This window comes from Melanerpes formicivorus, unplaced genomic scaffold (genome assembly GCF_026170545.1).
Source record: "Melanerpes formicivorus ecotype bairdi unplaced genomic scaffold, bMelFor1.0.p_v2 SCAF_100, whole genome shotgun sequence".
Lineage (NCBI taxonomy): Eukaryota > Metazoa > Chordata > Aves > Piciformes > Picidae > Melanerpes > Melanerpes formicivorus.
In genome coordinates, this window is record NW_027142452.1 from 564,170 (window position 1) to 585,473 (window position 21,304).

General features: G+C 55.8%; 2 protein-coding genes across 2 annotated transcripts; both read right to left on the reverse strand.

The window, feature by feature from the left end:
* Positions 1 to 1,477: 1,477 nt before the first annotated feature.
* Positions 1,478 to 9,009, reverse strand: SNF8 (SNF8 subunit of ESCRT-II). Its single transcript, XM_068166386.1, has 8 exons — positions 8,924 to 9,009; positions 8,286 to 8,336; positions 7,037 to 7,175; positions 5,230 to 5,334; positions 4,138 to 4,210; positions 3,080 to 3,221; positions 2,414 to 2,488; positions 1,478 to 1,725 (listed from the first exon to the last, which is right to left on the reverse strand). Exons 1-8 carry the CDS (start codon positions 8,975 to 8,977, stop codon positions 1,588 to 1,590), a joined length of 777 nt encoding a protein of 258 aa, XP_068022487.1. The 5' UTR covers positions 8,978 to 9,009; the 3' UTR covers positions 1,478 to 1,587.
* Positions 9,010 to 10,345: 1,336 nt separating this feature from the next.
* GIP (gastric inhibitory polypeptide) lies at positions 10,346 to 20,915 on the reverse strand. The gene is made up of 6 exons (XM_068166389.1): positions 20,846 to 20,915; positions 18,147 to 18,261; positions 16,985 to 17,131; positions 16,519 to 16,650; positions 12,512 to 12,595; positions 10,346 to 10,488 (listed from the first exon to the last, which is right to left on the reverse strand). Exons 2-6 carry the CDS (start codon positions 18,218 to 18,220, stop codon positions 10,479 to 10,481), a joined length of 447 nt encoding a protein of 148 aa, XP_068022490.1. The 5' UTR covers positions 18,221 to 18,261; positions 20,846 to 20,915; the 3' UTR covers positions 10,346 to 10,478.
* Between the last annotated feature and the right edge of the window lie 389 nt (positions 20,916 to 21,304).

Here is a 21,304-nt window from a genome sequence, read left to right on the forward strand (position 1 = left end):
TTGAGCTTTTTGTCCACCAGCACCCCCAAGTCTCTCTCCTCAGGGCTGCTTTCCAGCCAGTCACTGCCCAGCCTGGATTTGTGCCTGGGATTGCCTCGACCCAGCTGCAGGACCCTGCCCTTGCTCTTATTGAACTTCATGAGGTTGGCTTGTGCCCACCCCTCCAGCCTGTCAAGGTCCCTCTGGATGGATCCCTTCCCTCCAGTGTGTCTGCTGCACCACACAGCTTGGTTGATCAGATGGTGCTGGGTGATAGGTTGGACTCAATGATCCCTGAGGTCTTTTCCAACCTGGTTAACTCTATTCAGTACTAACTTGAAGAACACTTAGTGTGTTCATTGCTGCTGGTTTCAGGAGTCACAAGATGCCAGGTTGGAAGGGACCCCATTTCCCCCCCACCCTTCCCCTCCCATCCCCCACCAGGACCCATCTGGTCCAACCTTTCTAGGTGATGGTGGAGTTGAAATGATTCTTTAGGCAGAGTCACAGTTTGCAGTTGGAAACAGCAGCTTCAGAGAGTTTTCCTTTTGCTGGGACAAACCAGTTAGGTGGTCAGTGGCACAGCAGAGGGGGAGAGGTTGGACTTGGTGATCTCTGAGGTCTTTTCCAACCTGGTTGATTCTATGAGGAGTTGGTCCTGTGGACCTCCTCAAGCTGGACACCTCAGAGATTCACAGAAGGGTTTGGGTTGGAAGGGACCTTCAAGATCATCCAGTCCCAACCCCCTGCCATGGGCAGGGACACCTCCCACCAAATAACAAACAACCCAAGGGTGATGTTTAGGTGGTAGAAAAAGGTGAAAAACATCAACTAAAGAGCAAATCCTCAACAGAGGAGGTGGGGCTCTGAAACACAGGGCTTAGCTTAACAGCACTGACCATGAGGAAGTAATTCTAGGAAGAATTTCCCCCACTTCCGCTATCTTGAAAACCAAAAGAATGAATCCCAGTAAGCTACAACCCCACCACCAGTTCATTATCCCCAGGCAGAGGATGAAGTTCAACAACTGCCTGTCAGGACCCCTGGCTGGAGAGGTTGCTGGGCTTTAGTTGAAAAAGCAGCACAGGAGGAATTTTAAGGAGAAGAGGACTTGCAGCACATTGCCTTGGGCCTCTCTCTTCACTGAAGATGGCAACATGCTCAGAGACTCACAGAATGGGTTGGGTTGGAAGGGACCTCAAAGATCATCCAGTCCCAACCCCCTGCCATGGGCAGGGACACCTCCCACCAGCCCCAGGTTGCTCAAGGCCTCATCCAGCCTGGCCTTGAACACCTCCAGGGAGGGGACACCCATAACCTCCCCTGGGCAACCTGTGCCAGTGTCTCCCCACCCTCACTGGAAAGGATTTCTTCCTAATCTCCAGTCTCAGTCTGCCCTCTTCCAGCTCAAAGCCCTTGCCCCTCATCCTCTCACACCAAGCCCTTGGCAAAAGTCCCTTCCCAGCTTTCCTCTTCCTTTGCAAAAACTTTCACTTACTTCTTACTTACAAAACCTTTTATTTCAAGCCCCCTGCCCCTGGGTTTCAGGTGATATGCAAATAACCTCCCCAAAAGAATTCTAGAGAGGCACAGAACATGATGTAGCAGTCAAGGTATTGCCTCTTTGGCTTCCTCTGGAGTGATTTCCTGAGAGTACAGCTCTGTGAAGAGAGCAGGCAGCCAGTACTGAGGTTCTCCTGCTGCCTGTGTGTCCAGCCAGGCCATCCCTTCCTTCAGCAAGTGTTCCTAGTCCAAACAAGAGTGGAAACTGTGAGTGAAACTGAGGTGGCTGAGAAGCCATTCCCACCACTCCTGTCCCCACACTGATTTGAGGCTAAGGGAGGGGGTTACAATCATTTTTCACTCAATTTGATTGGGAAAGAATATACTTCAGCCATCCAGCCATGCCCACCCTCTGTGTTTAGGGAGGGCCTGAGCTAACAAGCTTCAAGTTTTCTTAGAGTCAGAGACTGGTTGGAGTTGGAAGGGACCTTAAAGTTCATCCAGTTCCAACCCCCCCTGCCAGGGACACCTCCCACCAGCCCAGGCTGCTCAAGGCCTCATCCAGCCTGGCCTTGGAACACTTCCAGGGAGGGGGCAGCCACAACCTCCCCTGGGCAAACTGTTCCAGTGTCTCATCCCCCTCACTGGAAAGAATTTCTTCCTAATCTCCACTCTCAGTCTGCCCTCCTCAAGCTTCAATCCATTCCCTCTTGTCCTATCACTACAAGTTCTGAGGGAGCGCAGTGAAGCCACAGGAATCTCTGCAGCCTCTGGGAGCCTCATTCCATCTCCACACAGTGTGCACTCTGCCTGCCTTCAGTTTACCAGCTGGTGTAGGCTCCCCTGGGCATGGCATGCTGTGGTAACACAGCCCCAGCAATGTGCCTGCTGTCTCTCAACTCTGCTGTGCCCCTGAGACCTTTGTACCTACCAGCACTTGCTTTGCACGCTCTGTCTCCCACTTCAGGCTGGTCCTGATCTCACTGACTGTTACATAGCCCTTTTTCTGCAATGAGAAGGAAAAACACCACACTGGCATGAGTCAAGGCTTAAATCCATAGCTTGGAATCATAGCATCATTTGGGTGGGAAGACAAGCAGCCCTTTAAGATCACCCAGTCCAACCATTCTCTAGCTCTGCCAAGGCTGCTGCCAAAGCATGGCCCTCAGCACCTCAGCTCTGCCTCTTTTAAACACCTCCAGGGATGGGGATTCAACCACCTCCCTGGGCAGCCTGTTCCATGGTTTGAGAACCCTTCCAGTGAAGAAGTTTCTTCTGCTGTCCAGCCTAAACCTCCCCTGGTGCAACCTGAGGCCATTTCTTCTCCCATCACTTGCTCCCTGGGAGATGAGACCAACCCCCACCTGCCTCCAACCTCCCTTCAGGGAGCTGGAGAGAGCCAGAAGGCCTCCCCTCAGCCTCCTTTTCTCTTTAGGCTGAACACCCCCAGCTCCCTCAGCTGCTCCTCACCAGCCCTGAGTGTTCAGAAGAGTGTGGAGAGCTTTGCCCACAGGCCTGGTCTAATCACAGCTCCTCATCATGGAAGCAATGAAGTTCTTTCAAGGTGGCTGTCTTCTAAAACCTCCTGGCTCAGTACCTCTGCCAGCTGCAAGACAACAGTGTGGTCCATGTTCAGTTCAGCTGGCACTGACTGGATCAGATATGTTCCTCCAACAGGGATAATCCCAAAGCCACTCCCCAGGACCTTCAGTTTCTTGATTGCACGAAGGAGGTCGTCCCTGAGAAGCAGAAGTCAATGTAAGGCTTTAAAGTCAGAGCCTCTCAAGCTGCTCCTTACATCCTGGACATGAGGAAGGTTTGCTGTGCAGCAGCTGTGAGCAGTGACAGCTCCTGGGAGCTTGCTGCAGCCTCAGGTAACCCAAGAGCTGAGAGATGGTTTTATAAAGCAGTTTAGAATGAGTTTGTCTCTGTGCCTGCCTTGCAGCAGTGCAGCCTTGCATTAGAGACACACTTCCCAGAATCCCAGCATGGGAGGGGTTGGAAGGGACCTCTGGAGCTCAGCCAGCCCAACCCCCCTGCTAAAGCAGGGCACCCACAGCAGCTTGCCCAGGAGCACAATAGCCAGGGGGGAAATTGGAAGCTCTCCACAGAAAGAGGCTCCACAACCTCTCTGGGCTCAGCCTGCTCCAGGCCTCCAGCAGCTTCACACCAGACAAGTTCCTCCTCCTGTTCAGATGGAACCTCCTGGGTTCCAGTTTGTGCCCTTTGCCCCTTGTGCTGTTACTGGGCACCACTGAGCAGAGCCTGGCCCCAGCCTCTTGAGGCACTTGTAGCAGCTGAGCTGCAAGTGCTACACTTGAAGCTTCAGCCCCAATTAGTGATTGTGAGCTGTGTCCTAAACTCTTCTGTAATGACATCCATCAGGCCCTGCCTTACAGCTCAGGACAGCACAGCAGCTTCAGCAGACTGAGGCAGTAAGAGCAGAGAATTTGCAGGAGCTTCATTGCCTCCAGCTCAAGGCAAGAGGCCCTTTATGCCTCAGGCCTTCCAGAAGGGGTGGGATTGCTCTTTGTGGCTCACTGGCTCTGCTGCTGCAAGTTAAACCCAGCAAAGAGCACCCCCTGAGATCAGTCACCCTCTTTTCTTCCCCACATGCTGTGTGATTGCCCTTCCCAGCACCACTCAGACACTCACTGGCTGACATCCTGTGCAAACTTCCCCCTTCCCTTCAGCACTTGCTGGTGAAGTTCTTCCAGCATTATCAGACCTAGGAGGCAACACAAGGGGGGAGGGAAGCATTAATGCACAGCTCCAGCCTCACTCCAGCAGTCAAAGGTCCTTTGTGTGCTTGCCACTGCCTCTGCCCTGCCTGTTCATTGTTCCCAGCATCCAGCCCTGGGTGAGATAAGCTCCCAGTCCCTTCCCAGGTCAGTCAGCTGTTGCCTTCTCCCACAGATGGATCAGCCTCGAGTTTCAGCTGGCTCTGCTGGAGCCCACTCCTGGTGTCAGGTTGCCCTTGTGGAGTGAGGAACATCTATCTTTTAATTAGGGACTTAAGAGTGGCATTCCAATTCTTTGGAGCGTGGCTGTGGTCCTTCAGAGGCAACCCTCCAGCTGCCTCAAAGCAGACACTTGGCAGCTTCATGTTCCTTCAAGGCTCTGATCCCTGCTCCTTCCCCACCATCCTAAGTCATGGGTTTGTAGCCTCACCCAGGGCTGATCTTCTGTGGGAATCACTAAGTCACTGAGTTGATTAACAGTTCACAGCACAGTTACCAGTGGTGTGGCTGGAACATCAGAGAAACAAACCAAAGCTTTTTGAGGGACCATGGAGACAAAACTGCCACCTGACTGACTCGGGGAGTCCAGTCAAGCCCCCTCCCCTGAGCCACCCTGACTCATCTGCCACAGGGAAAAGGCCTCTGGATCATGGAATCATGGAATCAATGAGGTTGGAAAAGACCTCAGAGATCAGCAAGTCCAACCTGGCACCCAAGACCTCCTGACAACTAAACCATGGCCCCAAGTGCCACATCCAAGCCCCTCTTGAACACCTCCAGGGATGGGGACTCCACCACCTCCCTGGGCAGCACATCCCAATGGCTAACAACTCTCTCTGGGAAGAACTTTCTCCTCCCCTCCAGCCTAAACCTCCCCTGGCACAGCTTGAGACTGTGTCCTCTTGTTCTGGTGCTGGTTGCCTGGGAGAAGAGACCAACCCCTGACCTGGCTCCAACCTCCCTTCAGGTAGTTGTAGGAGTACCCAGACAGCAGTGGGATCCTCACCTCCGTTCCTGTGTTTCAGAGCCAAGCAAACCTCAATGATCTGCACACCCAGTTCATAGTAGAAGTCTCCAACTCCCAGCATCTCTGACCAGAATCCTTTCCCAGCTGTGAAGGGACAAAGGGGAAAGAGGTTGAAGCACTGGCAAAAAATACTCTTAACAGCTGCTGGTGGCAAGAAGGCTGCTCCCAAACCTCCCTGTGAGGACCCTCTCACATGCCTGCCCTCCCCCTCTGAGCCAGCTGCCCCCAGCCAGGGCCATTTCACCCAACAGGACCAGCATGGTTTGGTCTTCCTGGGAATGCTGAGCCCTCCACCCTGGGCATCCTGAGGCAGAGAGCATCCTACACAGCCAAGCTGGGAGCTATGGGCGCAGGCAGGAGCACAGGGCACTTCTGAAGCCACTGCACTGCTGCCTGCAGGCGTGAGGAGCAGGCAGGGCTGTGGCCGTGGCGCCTGGGGACGTGGTTTAACGGCTGATGGCTGGAGCCACAGAACGGTAGGGGTTGGAAGGGACCTCTGAAGATCAGCCAGTGCAGCCCCCCTGCCAGAGCAGGATCACAGAGCAACGTGGTGTCCAGGGGGGCACTGAAAGCCTCCAGAGATGGAGACCCCAGGACGCAGCCCCCAGGAGACGGAGTCCCCAGGGACAGAGTCCCCAGAGACGCAGCCCCCAGGGATGCAGCCCCCAGGGCCAGAGTCCCCAGGGATGCAGCCCCCAGGGCCAGAGTCCCCAGGGATGCAGCCCCCAGGGCCAGAGTCCCCAGGGATGCAGCCCCCAGGGCCAGAGTCCCCAGGGATGCAGCCCCCAGGGCCAGAGTCCCCAGGGATGCAGCCCCCAGGGCCAGAGTCCCCAGGGATGCAGCCCCCAGGGACAGAGTCCCCAGGGATGCAGCCCCCAGGGACAGAGTCCCCAGGGATGCAGCCCCCAGGGACAGAGTCCCCAGGGATGCAGCCCCCAGGGACAGAGTCCCCAGGGATGCAGCCCCCAGGGACAGAGTCCCCAGGGATGCAGCCCCCAGGGACAGAGTCCCCAGGGATGCAGCCCCCAGGGACAGAGTCCCCAGGGAGGCAGCCCCCAGGGACAGAGTCCCCAGGGAGGCAGCCCCCAGGGACAGAGTCCCCAGGGATGCAGCCCCCAGGGACAGAGTCCCCAGGGAGGCAGCCCCCAGGGACAGAGTCTCCAGGGAGGCAGCCCCCAGGGACAGAGTCTCCAGGGAGGCAGCCCCCAGGGACAGAGTCTCCAGGGAGGCAGCCCCCAGGGACAGAGTCTCCAGAGATGCAGCCCCCAGGGACAGTGTCTCCAGAGATGCAGCCCCCAGGGACAGAGTCCCCAGAGATGCAGCCCCCAGGGACAGAGTCCCCAGAGATGCAGCCCCCAGGGACAGAGTCCCCAGGGATGCAGCCCCCAGGGACAGAGTCTCCTGAGACGCAGCCCCCAGGGACGCAGCCCCCAGGAGACGGAGCCCCCAGGAGACGGAGTCTCCAGAGATGCAGCCCCCAGGGACAGAGTCTCCCGAGATGCAGCCCCCTGGGATGCAGCCCCCTGGGACGCAGCCCCCTGGGACGCAGCCCCCTGGGATGCAGCCCCCTGGGACGCAGCCCCCGTTTTCATCACTGTTTCCTCCCCCTCTCCCTTCTGAGTACACAACACCCCAAGGTCCGTCACAGCGATTCACAGGCTCCAGGAGTCACAGCACCGCCAGCTTTCCCTCGAGGACAACCTCCAGCAGCTTCCTCCCCAGCTGTGCACAGGGTGAAGAGTGAGAGGGATCTAAGGAGTGGTGAAGGCCAGGGCCTGCTCCTCACATGCCAAGGGATCCACTCCAATGGTGGCACACATGTCCTGGAACTGGACCCGGAACTTGGGGTTTTTACGGATCTCCTGCTTGTGCTTGCTGGCAAACTCTTCTAAGTTGGTCTTAAACATGTCCAGCTGCTTGGACATCTGGAAGAGAATGGCAGAGAAGTGTTAACAGAGGCTTAAGAGTGAGTGAATTCTTCCTTTTCCCCCCCCCCCCCCCATAAACAGGCCCCAGCAGGCACTAAGGGAGCAGAGCCCTCAAGCACTCAGCTCTGCCATGTGCTGCTTGGGGTCTTTAAAGGAAGGAAACAAAAGGTCACTCAGTGAGATCACAGAAACACAGCACTGGTTTGGATGGAAAAGAGCTTCAGGATCATCCAGGCAAACCACCCTCCAGCTCTGCCAAGGCTGCTGCTAAACCCTGGCCCTCAACACCACAGCTCTGCCTCTTCGAAACACCTCCAGGGATGGGGATTCAACCACCTCCCCGGGCAGCCTGCTCCAACGTTTGAGAACCCTTTCAGTGAAGAAATCTCTGCTCATGCCCAGACCTCCCCTGGTGCAATGTGAGGACATTTCCTCTTCTCTCATCAACTGTGACTAGTGAAAAGAGACCAAGCCTCACTTCACTCCAGCCTCCCTTCAGAGAGTTGTAGAGAACAATGAGGTCTCCCCTCAGCCTCCTTTTCTCCAGGCTCAACACTCCCAGTTCCCTCAGCTGCTCCTCACCAGCCCTGCTCTCCAGACCCTTCCCCAGCTTTGTCACCCTTCTCTGGACCCACTCCAGCCTCTCAATGTCCTTGGAGTAAGGACTCCAAAACTGAACTCAGGGTGTGGCCTCACCAGTGTTGAGCACAGGGGGGACAATCACTGCCCTGGGCCTGCTGGCCACAACGTTCCTCATACAGGCCAGGATGATGTTGGCCTTCTTGGCCACCAAGTCAGAGCTCTCCATGCTTCTGACACTGAATTCAAGCCACTATCAGCCCACAGTGGAGATAAGCCAAGGGAAAGGGCTGTCCTGAGCCCAGAGGGGGCCCAGCAGTTACTCTGTGGTGCATGTGTGGCAGGAACAGGAAGGAGATGTTGCTGAGATCCTGAGAAGGGAGGAAGAGGAGGCCTGTGGCAAACATCAGAGCTCTCCACTGCAAAAGCAGCCTGTTGGGTGCCATCATCATCCACACTGCTCATGGCCAACGCTCCAGACACTGGAGCAGAGGAGAAATCCAAGCTCACAGCCATGGTTGTTCCCACCTGGGCCAGCTGGTCTTCAGCCAGGACCGTCCCTCGCTCCTTGTACTTTGCCTGCAGGAAGGGAACAGGATGATGGAGACAGTGCTGAAGGAGAGATGGACCAGAAGCCAGCGCTGGAGGAGGGAGATGGATGAACCAAGAGGACATCCAGCCTGGCGCCCTAGAGAGGCTGCCAGGGAGCCCAGGGCAGGCTCTGGCTGGGATGGCTCCACACCGAGCCTGGCATGTCCCACCAGAGGGCCTGGCCCTGCTCACCCGGTACCGATGGAGCCTGGCAGCTCCTTGCCCGAGACCGGCAGGGTCTGACACCACTCTCCTGGCCTTGGTGGGTCCTGGTCCCCCCCCACGGGCCCGGCACTTCCCACAAGGGCCCAGTGGGTGCCGGTTCCCCTCCCACAGCCCTGACACCTCCCCTGCTGGGTCTGGCACCCCTCCCCCGGGGCCTTACACCCACCACACCGGGTCTGGCAACCCGCACTTGGGCTCGGAACCTCCCTGACGAGCCCGGTAAGCGCCGGTTCCGCTCCCACGGGCCTGACACCCCCGCCCCGGGCCGGCCTCACGGCTCACGACCCTGGCGCTCCCCCTGCCCGGGGCCTGCCCTCCCCCCCCCGGCAGGATCCCGGACCCCTCCTCACCTCCGCGAGCTTCTTTTTGGCGATGGCGCCCGCGCCCACCCCCCGCCGGTGCATCCCGGCCCCGCTGCCCGCCGCGCTCCCTCTGACGTCATCAGCCCGCGACGCGCGGCGTGACGCAGGCGGCACGTGGCTGCTCCCCCCCGCCCCGGGCAGCGGGGACACGCCCCCGGCGCGCGGGGATACCCCCCCGGGGAGCGGGGACACCTCCCCCGGGCAGCGGGGATACCCCCCCGGGGAGCGGGGATACTCCCCCGGGGAGCGGGGACACCGCCCCCGGGCAGCGGGGATACCCCCCGGGCAGCGGGGACACCCCCCCGGGGAGCGGGACACCCCCCCCGGCGAGCGGGGATAGCCCCCGGCGCGCGGGGATACCCTCCCGGGGAGCGAGGATACCCCCCCCCCCCGGGGCTGGGGGACAGGCTGAGGGGCTCAGGTCCCTCGGGAGGGTCTCTCTGTGTGCATGGGGGGCAGGAGGGACCCTGCAGGGGCTTGGGACCACCCCCGCGGGGGCGGAAGCGCTGCGTAGGGGGTGGGTGTTCTCCGCAGGGGGGTGTCGCCCCCACCGAGGTGAGGGCTAGACCTCTCACTTGGGGGGTGTGTGTGTGTGTGTTCAGTCCTTCTGGGGTGGCTTGACCCCCCCAGGGGAAGGTGAGGTCCTGTTTAGGGTGGCTCCCCCCCGAGGGGGTGAGGGGGAGTCCCAGTTTGGGTAGGGGTAGCCCACCCCTAAATGGGGGTGAGTCCTTGCCTGGCGGGGGGTGGGTCCCCTGTGCGGCACCGTTACATCCCCGAGGTTGGGGTAGCTGTTACCAGAAGGGGTTTTAGCTTCCCCAGGGGTGAGGGGAGCCCCAACTTGGCTTGGGGATCGCTGCCTCTAGGTGGAGATAAGTTCCCACCTACCCTGGGCTGAGTGTAGCTGTCACTGGAGGAGGTTTGAGTCTCCCCAGGGGTGAGAAGAGCCCTGCTTTGGGTAGGGGTGAACACCCCCCCACACACACCCCCCCCACACGGAGGTCAGGACTTCACTATGGGGCTGGCTCCCATCTGGTGCCCTCCACAGGGTGCAGCGGAGCCGTGGTTTAGGGAGGGCAGGAGGGAGGACAGGTCCTTAGTAATCCTTTGGTAGCTCAGCTGGCTCCTGGCTGGCTTCATTTCCCTCAGCCCAGGCTGAGCTTCACCACCCACAGCTGCTGCCAGCACCGATTTTCCAATCATCACCCCGTGGCAGGGCTCAGGCACCTGGAAACCTGGGGGGTCAGGATGGTTCTGTCCCATGGCTCCATCAGCTGCAGCTCACTGGCACTCACAAGCTGTGTTGTGGACCCTTAGAAGCCTCATTTGGGAGGACTCCTTGGGTGGTTTTCAGCACTTGAGCAATACTTTATAGCTTGTCCCCAAATAAATTCTCATCTGAACCTTATGTCAGCTTCAGAACAAACTCTTTATTGCTTGCATTAAGTGAAACAGACAACAGGCACAGAACTCTGTGTTAGACCTTTCCCTCCTTTTCTTCTGTCCTGGTAGGATGGAGATGGAGCTCCTGGGGGAGGTCCTGCAGTTATGCAGCCCTGACAAAGCAGAAAAAGGATTGAAACCCCCCCAGAAAAAATTCCTTTGGTGCTGCACTTAACCTATTTGCATTTGGCTCCTGTGGAAGGACGAGGGGCAGGGCTGATGGCCCTCCCCACCCTCCTAACCCATTTTGCTAGCAAGACTGGCTAGCAAGAGTGGCTGGCAATGGCTCCATGTCCCAGTGGAGGCCAGGGACAAGCAGAGTCCCTCAGGGATCAGCCCTGGGACCTGTCTTGTTCAACATCTTTGTCAGTGACATGGACAGTGGCATTGAGTGCACCCTCAGCAGGTTTGCTGATGACACCAAGCTGTGTGGTGCAGCAGACAGCTGGAGGGAAGGGAGGCCATCCAGAGGGACCTGGACAGGCTGGAGAGGTGGGCACAGGCCAACCTCATGAAGTTCAATAAGAGCAAGGGCAGGGTCCTGCAGCTGGGTCGAGGCAATCCCAGGCACAAATCCAGGCTGGGCAGGGACTGGCTGGAAAGCAGCCCTGAGGAGAGAGACTTGGGGGTGCTGGTGGACAAAAAGCTCACCAGGAACTCTCAGTGTGCACTTGCAGCCTGCAAAGCCAATCAGATCCTGGGCTGCAGCAGGAGAAGTGTGGCCAGCAGGTCGAGGGAGGTGATCCTCCCCCTCTACTCAGCCCTGGTGAGACCCCACCTGGAGTACTGTGTCCAGTTCTGGAGCCCCTATTACAAGAGGGATGTGGAGGAGCTGGAAGGTGTCCAGAGAAGGGCCAGGAGGATGATCAGAGGGCTGGAGCACCTCTCTTAGGAGGACAGACTGAAGGAGTTGGGGCTGTTCAGGCTGGAGAAGAGAAGGCTCCCAGGTGACCTCATTGTGGCCTTCCAGTATCTGAAGGGGGCTACAGGAAGGCTGGGGAAGGACTGCTCAGGATCTCAGGCAGTGATAGAACTAGGGGGAATGGAATGAAGCTGGAGGTGGGGAGATTCAGGCTAGATGTGAGGAGGAAGTTCTTCCCCATGAGAGTGGTGAAACCCTGGAATGGGTTGTCCAGGGAGGTGGTCGAGGCCCCGTCCCTGGGGGTGTTTAAGGCCAGGCTGGATGAGGCTCTGTCCAGCCTGATCTAGTGTGGGGTGTCCCTGCCCATGGCAGGGGGGTTGGAACTAGATGATCCTTGTGGTCCCTTCCAACCCTGAATGAAACTATGAAACTATGAGACAGGTAGCAAAGCTGGGATCTGGTGGGGTGCACCTACAAGTCTGGAGCTAAACCAGCAACTGCTGGGGAGGGGGAGATGCAGATCAATGTTTTCCCCTGCAGGAGGAGGCTGTGGTGTGAGCTCAGCAGTTGTTTGTTTTCTCTCTCTGCTGCCTGGCTGCTGGGCTCACATTGTCTGACTGAGCTGCGTGGAATTGTCTGCAGCACAGAGCTGCCTCTTATTTCCAACCTAGATTTATTCAGGGCCAGTCCATCCCTTTTTGTTCTGGTGCCAACTTTGGCCATTAGCATAAACAGCTCTTTGCTTGCCCCCCTGTTTTTGTGTCTAATAGATGGTGACTTTGTTTCAGCCTTCATCTTCATCAGCTGAGCACAGGATGAGCTTTTCACACCCCACACCCCCCCCCCCCCTCAAGTCCCCTCAGGACCCTCCCCTGCACCTTTGGCATCCCAGTCTCTTCTCTTGCTTTCTGGATGCCTCTCAGAGCAGCATACAATGCACAGAGGAAATAAAAGTGGAAGTGGTTTGATGCTCATGGGGGAGGAAAGGGATTCACCAACCTCCCTTCTCTGCACACTAAGTGTTTGAAACGTCTTTTGCCCATCCCTGTTGTATGGATGGTCTGAAGGTACTTTGGTGGAACCAAACTGGAGCCAAGCTCTGAGCCCTCCAACCAAACCCAGCTGGGCTGTGCCAGGCCAGCAGCCAGGGATCATCTAAGGAAATCCTTCATTTGGGGATTGGGCACTGCAGAAAGTACCTCTGGGGCCAAGGGCTGGGGAGGGAGCTGTAAGGGATGCTTGTGACAAGAGGAAGAGGTAGAAGAGCCACTCACGTTGGTCTGCAGAGATCAGTCAACATCAGCCAGGCCAGGAACTCCTGGTTCAAAACATCCTTCAAACCCTCTGGACAAGTAAAGCTGCAAGAAACATGCCAGGAAATGGAGAGGAGAGAGTAGGGTAGGGCAGGGCAGGGCAGAGTAGACCTTTGAGATTGAGTCCAAGCTATCATCCAACACCATCTAATCAACTAAACCCTGGCACCAAGCACCCCATCCAGGCTCTTCCTAAACATCTCCAGGGATGGGGACTCCACCACCCCCCTGGGCAGCACATCCCCAGGGCCAATCTCTCTTGCTGGGAAGAATTTCTTCCTCACCCCCAGCCTAAACCTCCCCTGGCACAGTTTGAGACTGTGTCCTCTTGTTCTGGTGCTGGGTGCCTGGGAGAAGAGACCAACCCCCACCTGGCTCCAACCTCCCTTCAGGGAGTTATAGAGAGCAAGAAGGTCTCCCCTGAGCCTCCTCTTCTCCAGGCTAAGCAACCCCAGCTCCCTCAGCCTCCCCTCACAGGGAGACCCCTCCCCAGCTTTGATCCAGCCTGGTATCCCCATCCCCTCAAAAGTTCACAGGGACATTGCTCATAGATTCATAGAATGCTTTGGGTTGGAAGAGACTTTGGAACCAGATGACCTTCAAGGTCCTTTCCAACCCAAACCATTCTATGAATCCACAAATGATCAATTCCAACCCCCCCTGCCGTGGCCAGGGACACCTCCCACCAACCCAGGTGGCCTCAGGGCCTCATCCAGCCTGCCCTTGAACACCTCCAGGGAGGGGGCAGCCACAACCTCCCCTGGGCAACCTGTGCCAGCGTTTCCCCACCCCCACTGGAAAGAATTTCTAACACCCTTGACTCTGCTAAACCCACAAACCCCTTTAACCTCTTGGGCATGGTGAGCACCTTGGACACAACAGTACCTTGGCCTTGGGCACCTCTGGAGTGCCCAGCAGTGACCATGTCTGTCAGGCTCCCTCCCCTCCCTCCCTTTCACCCCACCATCCTCTTAGACCCAAGCAGGCATCAAAACAAAGGCTGAGTGTGGCTGAAGCAGCATCCAGCCACCCCCCAGCCTCACAAAGGGAACTCTTTGTTCCCAAGGACTTTCCCCTGCAAGCCCCATCTATTTTTTTTTAAGCAATTAAGGGGGGGGGAGGGGGGAATAATAAAACATCTTTAAAAAAACCAGAGGCTGATTGAGCTGCTTCATCTCCAGCATCAAAGGTTTCCCTTCCCCCCCCATCTCCCCTCCACCCCCACCCCCTCCAGAACAGGTTAGACAAACATCTGTCAGGAACAGTTTAGGGCAACGCTGATCCTGCTTTGGAGCAGAGGTCAGACTGCCTGACCCCTGGAGATCCCTCAAAGCCCTCCCTCCCTTTGATTTGGTCTTTTCAGCATGAAGGGCAATTCTGGGTGTCTGATTCTCTGAGTGCTTGGCCCAAGACACCTCTGTGAACCGCAGCTCAGCTCATTTCCCCCTGGCCAGGGTCATCCCCCATAGCCTTTTGCTTTCCAAAGCAATTTTCATCCAAGGGCTGGCAAAGCCAACAAATGCCCCCCCCCCAGACCCCTGCTCTGGCTGAGTGTCCCAGGACTCCCTGGAGTTAGGAATTCCATTTTCTCTTGGGGTTTTGATGCTGAGATGGTGCCTGAAAGGTGGAGGCTGTGTGGGGGGTAAGTTCCTTCCCTCTCTTTAATCTTTCCCCCCTTTCTTTCCATCATTTTAAGACCAAACAGCAACAACCTGTTAGGTTTGATGGTAGAAGAACCATCTCCCTCCCTCCCTCCCTTCCTCCTTTGTTGCTGGGTTGTTTTAAATGCCTGGAAGCAGATTTTCCTCTCTTTTCTTCCCCTGCCCTTGTGTTTCATTTGCACTTTGAACATTTTGTGCCATAAGCTCAGATTGGGAGTGGGGGGAAGGGGGGGGGAGGGAGGTGAAGCAAGCTATTGACAGGCTGGGGATGTGCTGACACAGCAGAAAGCCTTTGCAGGGTTGAGATGCACTCAGTGTGTTCAGGGCCAGATGGCTCTGGAAATGAGGCTGCAGCTCCAGCTGGGCTTTGGTTACCTTGCCCCAGAGGTACCTGGGCCCAGCAAGCTCTTACTGACATCATCACCATGATCAGGATGATTTTAAGATCACAGAATCACCAAGGCTGGAAGAGACCTCCAAGGTCATCAAGCCCAACCTGTCACCACAGACCTCATGACTAAACCATGGCACCAAGTGCCACGTCCAAGCCCTTCTTGAACACCTCCAGGGATGGGGACTCCACCTTCAAAGAAGCCCACAGAACCAAAACCAACCTCCCCCCCCAAAAAAAATATCTCTATCCTTTACCAGGGATGCTCAGAGACATCAGAATCAAAGGGTTGGAAGGAACCTCTGGAGATCATCTAAGTCCAAGCCTCCTGCTAGAGCAGGTTGATCCAGAGCAGGTTGCACAGGATGGTGGCCAAGTGGGTTTTGAATGACTCCAGAAATGGAGATCAGAGGATGTTAGGGGTTGGAAGGGACCTGTGAAGATCATCAAGTCCAACCCCCTGCCCCTGCCAGAGCAGGACCATAGAATCCAGCACAGGTTGTACAGAGACCTCTCTGGACAGCCTGCTCCAGTGCTCTACCACCCTCACAGCAACCCCAAAAATTCCTCCTGATGCTTAGATGCAATTTCCTGTGCTCAAGTTTGTGCCCATTACCCCAGAGAGCAACCAGGAAATTCCTCCTGGGCCAGGCAGCATCTCCCCTGCCTGGCTGCACATGTAGCTGACCAGCTTCTCACAGCAGGAGCTTGCAGCAGCACTAGGAGGGAAGAATCAGTTTTGTTTCTTTAAGGGAGGGGATTCTCCTGTGCTGCTCTGCTCTGGTGAGACCTCACCTGGAGTACTGTGGCCACTTCTGGACCCCCCCAAGACATGGACATGGACCTGGACCTGCTGGAGCAGATCCTGTCTTGTGAGGCCAGGCTAAGGGAGTTTGGGTTGTTCAGCCTGGAGAAGAGGAGGCTCCAGGGAGAAGCTCTGGTGGCCTTTCAGGAATTAGAGAGGTCAAATCAGAAGGCTTAGGTAGACATTGGAGCAAGGCCTGCTGTGACAGGTCGAGGGGTGATGGTTTGAGACTGAAAGAGGGAGAATGAGAGCAGAGAGAAGGAAGAAATTTGCTGTGCTGAGGGTGATGAGAGCCTGGCCCAGGTTGGTCAGAGGGGTGGGAGCTGCCCCATCCCTGGAACCACTGCAAGTCAGGGTCTCTGGGGCTGTGAGCAACCTGCTGTGGTTGGGGGATGTCCCTGCTGAGTTTGGGGGATGTCCCTGCTGACTGCAGGGGGGGGTGGTGGATTGGGTGAGCTTTAAAGGTCCCTTCCAACTCAACCCATTCTGTGACTCTGATTTAAAAATGAAGTGGCCAAGCTCAGAGTGTGAGCCAGGGGGGGGATTTTCTTCCTCCCCTGGGTGGGTTAATTTGATCAAATCAAAATGTTTTGCAGAACTACATCGATTTTCTCTTCTTTTTTTTTGGACTGAGAGTTTTCTTTTGGGAGGGTTTGGTTCTTACTAGGTCAAAGGAGTTGGTTTTGATTGCTCTGCCAAGGGGATGTTGGGAGGGGATGAACTTCAGCTTCAACCATACCAAAGTGTTGGGGGTTGATGAGGCTGTGTGCTGGCATTTGGGCTCATCTTTTTTGTTCAGCAATCATCCAGGTGGTTTTAATTTATGGTTTGTGAGCAATTCCAGAATCAGGGAGGGTTTGTTTTGGGCTATTTTTTAATCCTTGTTCTTTCCCTCACTCGTGAAACAGAGTAGCACAAAGTGAAATTTCCTTTGTAAATCAAAATCCTCTCATTTTTTTTCCCTACATGACAGCCCTTCCCATCCACACCTGCCCCAACACAGTCCTTCAGAACCTGATGATCCCAAAGATCTCCTCCAACCTCACCAAGTGATCAACACTTGGGGACCTCACCCCTCCCTGCCACCACACTTCCTACTCCCCCAACTCACCTCTGATTTTTCTTGGCTTTCAACAGCCAGGCGAAGAACTCTTTGGCTTCCTGCGTGCCCAGGTCCAAACTTTGACCGTTGGCAGCCGATGCTTGGGGCTCAGCTTCCCTCTTGTACGGCTCGATGATGTTGCTGGAAGGGCGAAACGGGAGGGTAGTACCCGGAGACGCCACAAGAGGGCGCCAAAACTCCGCTGTGCCGCCGAACCTCAGCTCCCTCCCAGCCCCTCCGGCAGCAGCCGCGGAGCTCTTCGGGCAGGGAGAGGAAGAGTTGGCGGTGTGCGAGCAGAAACATTTCTGAGACTTAGGGAAACGAAAGAAAAAGGTAAAGAGAAAAAGAAACCAAACTCCCTCGAGGATCGCTGCTGCGAGCCAAGAAAAATATCCTCGGCTCCGCGTTCTTCTGCAGCCATCAGCTGGCTGACGACAGCTCTGAGCTTGGATCGTTGCAAGTCCGCGGCACTTACTCGCTTTTCTTCTCCCGCCTGGTTAGCAACCACTCCACGAAGTTCTTCTTCAGCATATTGTCCATCGCGCGGCTGTAATCGCTCGCCAGGGTGGCCTCGGAGTAGCGTCTCTGCACTGGTCTGGCGCTGGGAGTCCTTACGCTTACCCTGGGGTGTAAGAGCAGAGGGACAGTGAGACCTGCGCAGCCCAGCGGAAGGCATCGCGGAGGGTATGGCTCAGCTCGCACGTGGTGGACCGCATGGGCAGCAAGGTTTGGTGGGCACTTCTGATCTCTCGTGGTACAGGTGACCCCATTCCTGCGCTGTAAGGGGAGGAGATGGCCAGAGAAGGGACTAACGTGGACGAATTTTGCTGTCCAATGCAACTGAAACCCAGATCTGACAACCCGGGAGGAGAGGAGCTCTGGGTGTTTGCTGATTGTCCGGAGTCAGTGTGCTCTGGTTCACCTGGGCTTTGACTCCAAGCTAAGGCTCCAAGCGTGCTCAGGCTACCTCCTCCAGTGAGCTGCACCCCTGGGGACAAGGAAGCCGTTGAGAAGCCCAGGGGTGGGTGGCAGAAGGCAAGGACAGACATTGAGATCAGTACAGGTCTGACAGGGCAGACAGTTGGTGGCTTCCTAAATTAGGAGGGGATTCCAGGGCTGATTCTTTTTTTGGCATGACTCTCTGGGATTGAAGCAACTCCTCCTGCTCTACTGAGGATTCTTTTGGATCATCTCGGGTGGCAGCTGGAAATTCTGTAGCAGGAGTCAGGGGAAGAAGGGGAAACTCTGTATCCTGTGCCTGGTCCTGTCTTCAGAAGCATCCCAGTACCAGCTACCTTCTAGCCTTATGCAAGTGAGATGATTACCTCTCACCTCTAGTTTTCAGCCAGCTTCCTTCTCTTCTGGTTGACTTCCAGCTTGTTCCTCCTAACCCAGAGGCATGAAGTTTGTAAGGGAAACCTGGGAGTTCCTGGCTCTGGCTCAAAGACTCAGGGCTTTAGTTTGATCTCTCTCTTATCACTTGCTCATCTCTGTAAACTCGGCTGCCTGTTACCTGCAATCTACCTCAGGACTCTTGTTCTCACCTCCTCACCAAGATGCCAATGGAAAGCGTCCATTTGCCTCCAGTGGGGAGCTGGAAGAGGCTCAAAACACAGCGAGCTTTCCAAAACACTTACCCTGAGACGTTCTCTTCCATCAAAACGAAGCCCAGAGAAGCCAGCAGCAGGGAGAGGACTTTGAAAGACATCATCGTGGTGGCTGGTTTCTCTGCTCAGAAGCAGAGGGCAACCCCTGGGGCAGATGGGAGACGAGTGAGAGGAGAGGGGACCCAGAGGGGTCTCTGGTGGCCGGGCACGTGCCCGTGCTTGTAAACGTCCCTCTAGCCCTTGTGCTCCGAGCAGCCTTCTCCATCCCACAAAGCCCTCTCCTGCCCTCCGCCGTTAAATTGCTTTTTCAATGCCCAGCGCTGCCTTCCCGCCGCGGTGGCTTTTAATGTTGTTTCCTTATACTTTTATTGTAGCCATCAAATTCTTTGTGGGTTGTGCATTCCTGGAGGCACGGGCTTTGTCTTCCTCCCTGTTTACAAGCTGACCCTGTGGGTACCTCATTGTGCTTTAAGGGTCGATTCAATCTGGAGGACGTTGAGCGGGGTGGGGGGTGGGGGAACGGGGGGGACGGACGTGGGTCGGAGCAGGGAATTCGGCGTCCTGCTATCCCACACCCCCTGGGGTTTGCAGGATTTCGGAGCCTGAGCTACTTTCTGGGGAGGGGGGGCGTTTGCTGTCGGGATGGATCCCTCCTGTAAGGGATTGGAGCCACACTCGGTGAATATCTGTTCTGACAAATATCCCACGGGCAGTGACAGGATCGAATTCCAAGATTTATGAGCTTCAAGCTGTTCCTCGTCCTCACATCCACAGCTCAGCTCAGCAGCCCTCGGACATTTGAGCCCTTTTAATTACTATTCCAGCTCTCCAAACCCTGTCCTAACCCGGGTTTAATCGTGCCTCACAGATCTGTTTCGTTGTTCCTCACCCTCAGCTGGTCCTGGGAACTCCATTTCAACGGAGAGCTGCTGTTCGCAGCAGGAATAGTACAGGACCAAAACGAAAAGGTCCAGAGCAGGACTCAGGGACCACATCCTTCACCAACTGATTGATCTGTGGACGGATCTTTAATCCCCTAAGCAGTTATTCCTGCATTTAAAGCAGCCCAATTGTTGTTTGGGAGAGAGCAAGACTCAATCTCCCCCTTTTTGGCTGTCGTTTGCATCCCGTCGTTTGTTTTACTCTGGAAACGCGTGGCATCTTTTGCAAGCATTTTTCAGCCCTTCCCATTAAGGCAGGCACCCACTGAATGTGTTAAATCACCTCACCCAGACCAAATGCTGGGGAAAGCCCTGAAAAGCAGTGTTCTGAATGCTGCTTAAAATGCTTTGAGCTAAAGCAAGGACCCGAATAAAAAGAGCAACCTGGGCTGGTGGGAAGGGTCCCTGCCCACGGCAGAGGGGTTGGAACTGGATGGTCTTGAAGGTCCCTTGCAACCCAACCCACTCCATAACAGGACAAAGAATTACAGAGTGTGTGAAGAGCAGAAGTGGATCCTGAAGAGCAACCCCCCCTGAAGAGCATTTTAAATGTGGAAGGAGGGGGAAAAAAATCAGGTTTACATTACAGGAGTTTTCCCTCTTATTTGTTTGGGGTTTCCCCCCCCCCCCCCCCCCATTTCATCTCCAAAATTGTGGGTTCTGAGGAGGGCTCTGAAAATAGCTGAAGGGAGTCATAATTTAGTCCCACTTTGGGTCATAATTTAGTCCCACTGAAGGTAATTCTTTGTGATGCTGGAAGGGGAAATGGCTCAATTTTAAGAGAGGACAGTCACAGAATCACAGAGTGTTAGGGGTTGGAAGGCACCTCCAGAGATCTCTGAGTCCAACCCTTCTGCCAGAGCAGCATCAGCCAGGGCAGCTCACACAGGGACACAACCAGAGGGGTTTGGAAAGTCTCCAGAGAAGGAGACCCCACAACCTCTCTGGGCAGCCTGCTCCAGGGCTCTGGCACCCTCACAGTGAAACTCTTTCCTTCTGTCCCTGTGGAACCTCCTCTGCTCCAAGCTTGCACCCATTGCCCCTTGCCCTCTCTCTGAGCAGAGCCACTGCTCCTCCTCTGCAGGACTTACCCAGAGAGGAGGCAACAAGCAGCCCACGCTTTCAGAACGTGGTTTAAAACCACCTGTGAGTGACACAGGATCCCTTTGCCTGCGTGGCCACTGCACTGGAGCAGTCACACCCTGCTAGCCCCCTGCCTAGCAAGGAGCTTGCTGGAGGTTTGTGACACCTACACCGCTTAGATCCTAGGATTTGACTTCTTCACAACAGCAGGAGCAGCTGGGGGGAGCTTTATTTTGTTTCATTTTCAGTGTGAAGGTTTTCCCAAACCCCTCTGCAGCCCTGCTTTGGAGAAGAGGAACAGCCAAAAGCATTATCCCCTTTTAATCTACAGCTGGGAGGTCCCAAAAAGCAACTCAGAACCAATTCCTCCTCATTTCCCTGCGTAGGTGCAGAGCCCAACCTGATATTTGCCATGCACCAAACCCCACTCTGCTTCTGCCTTCCTCTTCCCAACCTGACACTTGCCCTGCTGCAGGTCTTTTCTGACAAAGCTACTGGGGGGGGGGGGGGGGGGGGGGGGGGAAGTCACTTTGGGGGAAAATTCAGCCAAAGTTTCAGGCTGTTCCTGCTCTGGCTGCTGCCTGACCCTCAAACGTGGTAGAGGATCCCCAGAGGTCCCTTCCAAGCCTTAAGATTCTGTGATCTCAGGGGGGGAAAATGAGGATAAAAACAGGTATAAAGAGAGGTGAACAGAGAGTTTCTTACCTTTCTCCTTCCCTGAAGCTGCCCAGAGGATTCCAGCTCTTTCTGGAGCTGAGGAGACCCTTGAGGGCTTTTTATCCACCTGAGCTGGGAAGGACCAAGCCCACTTCCCTGAGGTAAACAGGAAATCAAGCACCTAATCAAAGCAATTCAGAGCCACTTAGAGCTGCTTCATTAGGTCCATTGACCCCCAGAGGAGGGAAAGAACCTTTTAAGATCTGTTTACATTAATGGCAATTAAACACCACCACAAAAATCAGGAAGGAGCAGGGGGTTGTGGGCAGGGCACACACATGGTTGGAACAGGTTGCCCAGGGAGGTGGTGGAAGCCTCATCCTCATCCCTGGAGGTTTTGAGGCCAGGCTGGAGGTGGCTGTGAGCAACCTGCTGTGGTGTGAGGTGTCCCTGCCCATGGCAGGGGGGTTGGAGCTGGCTGAGCCTTGGGGTCCCTGCCCATGGCAG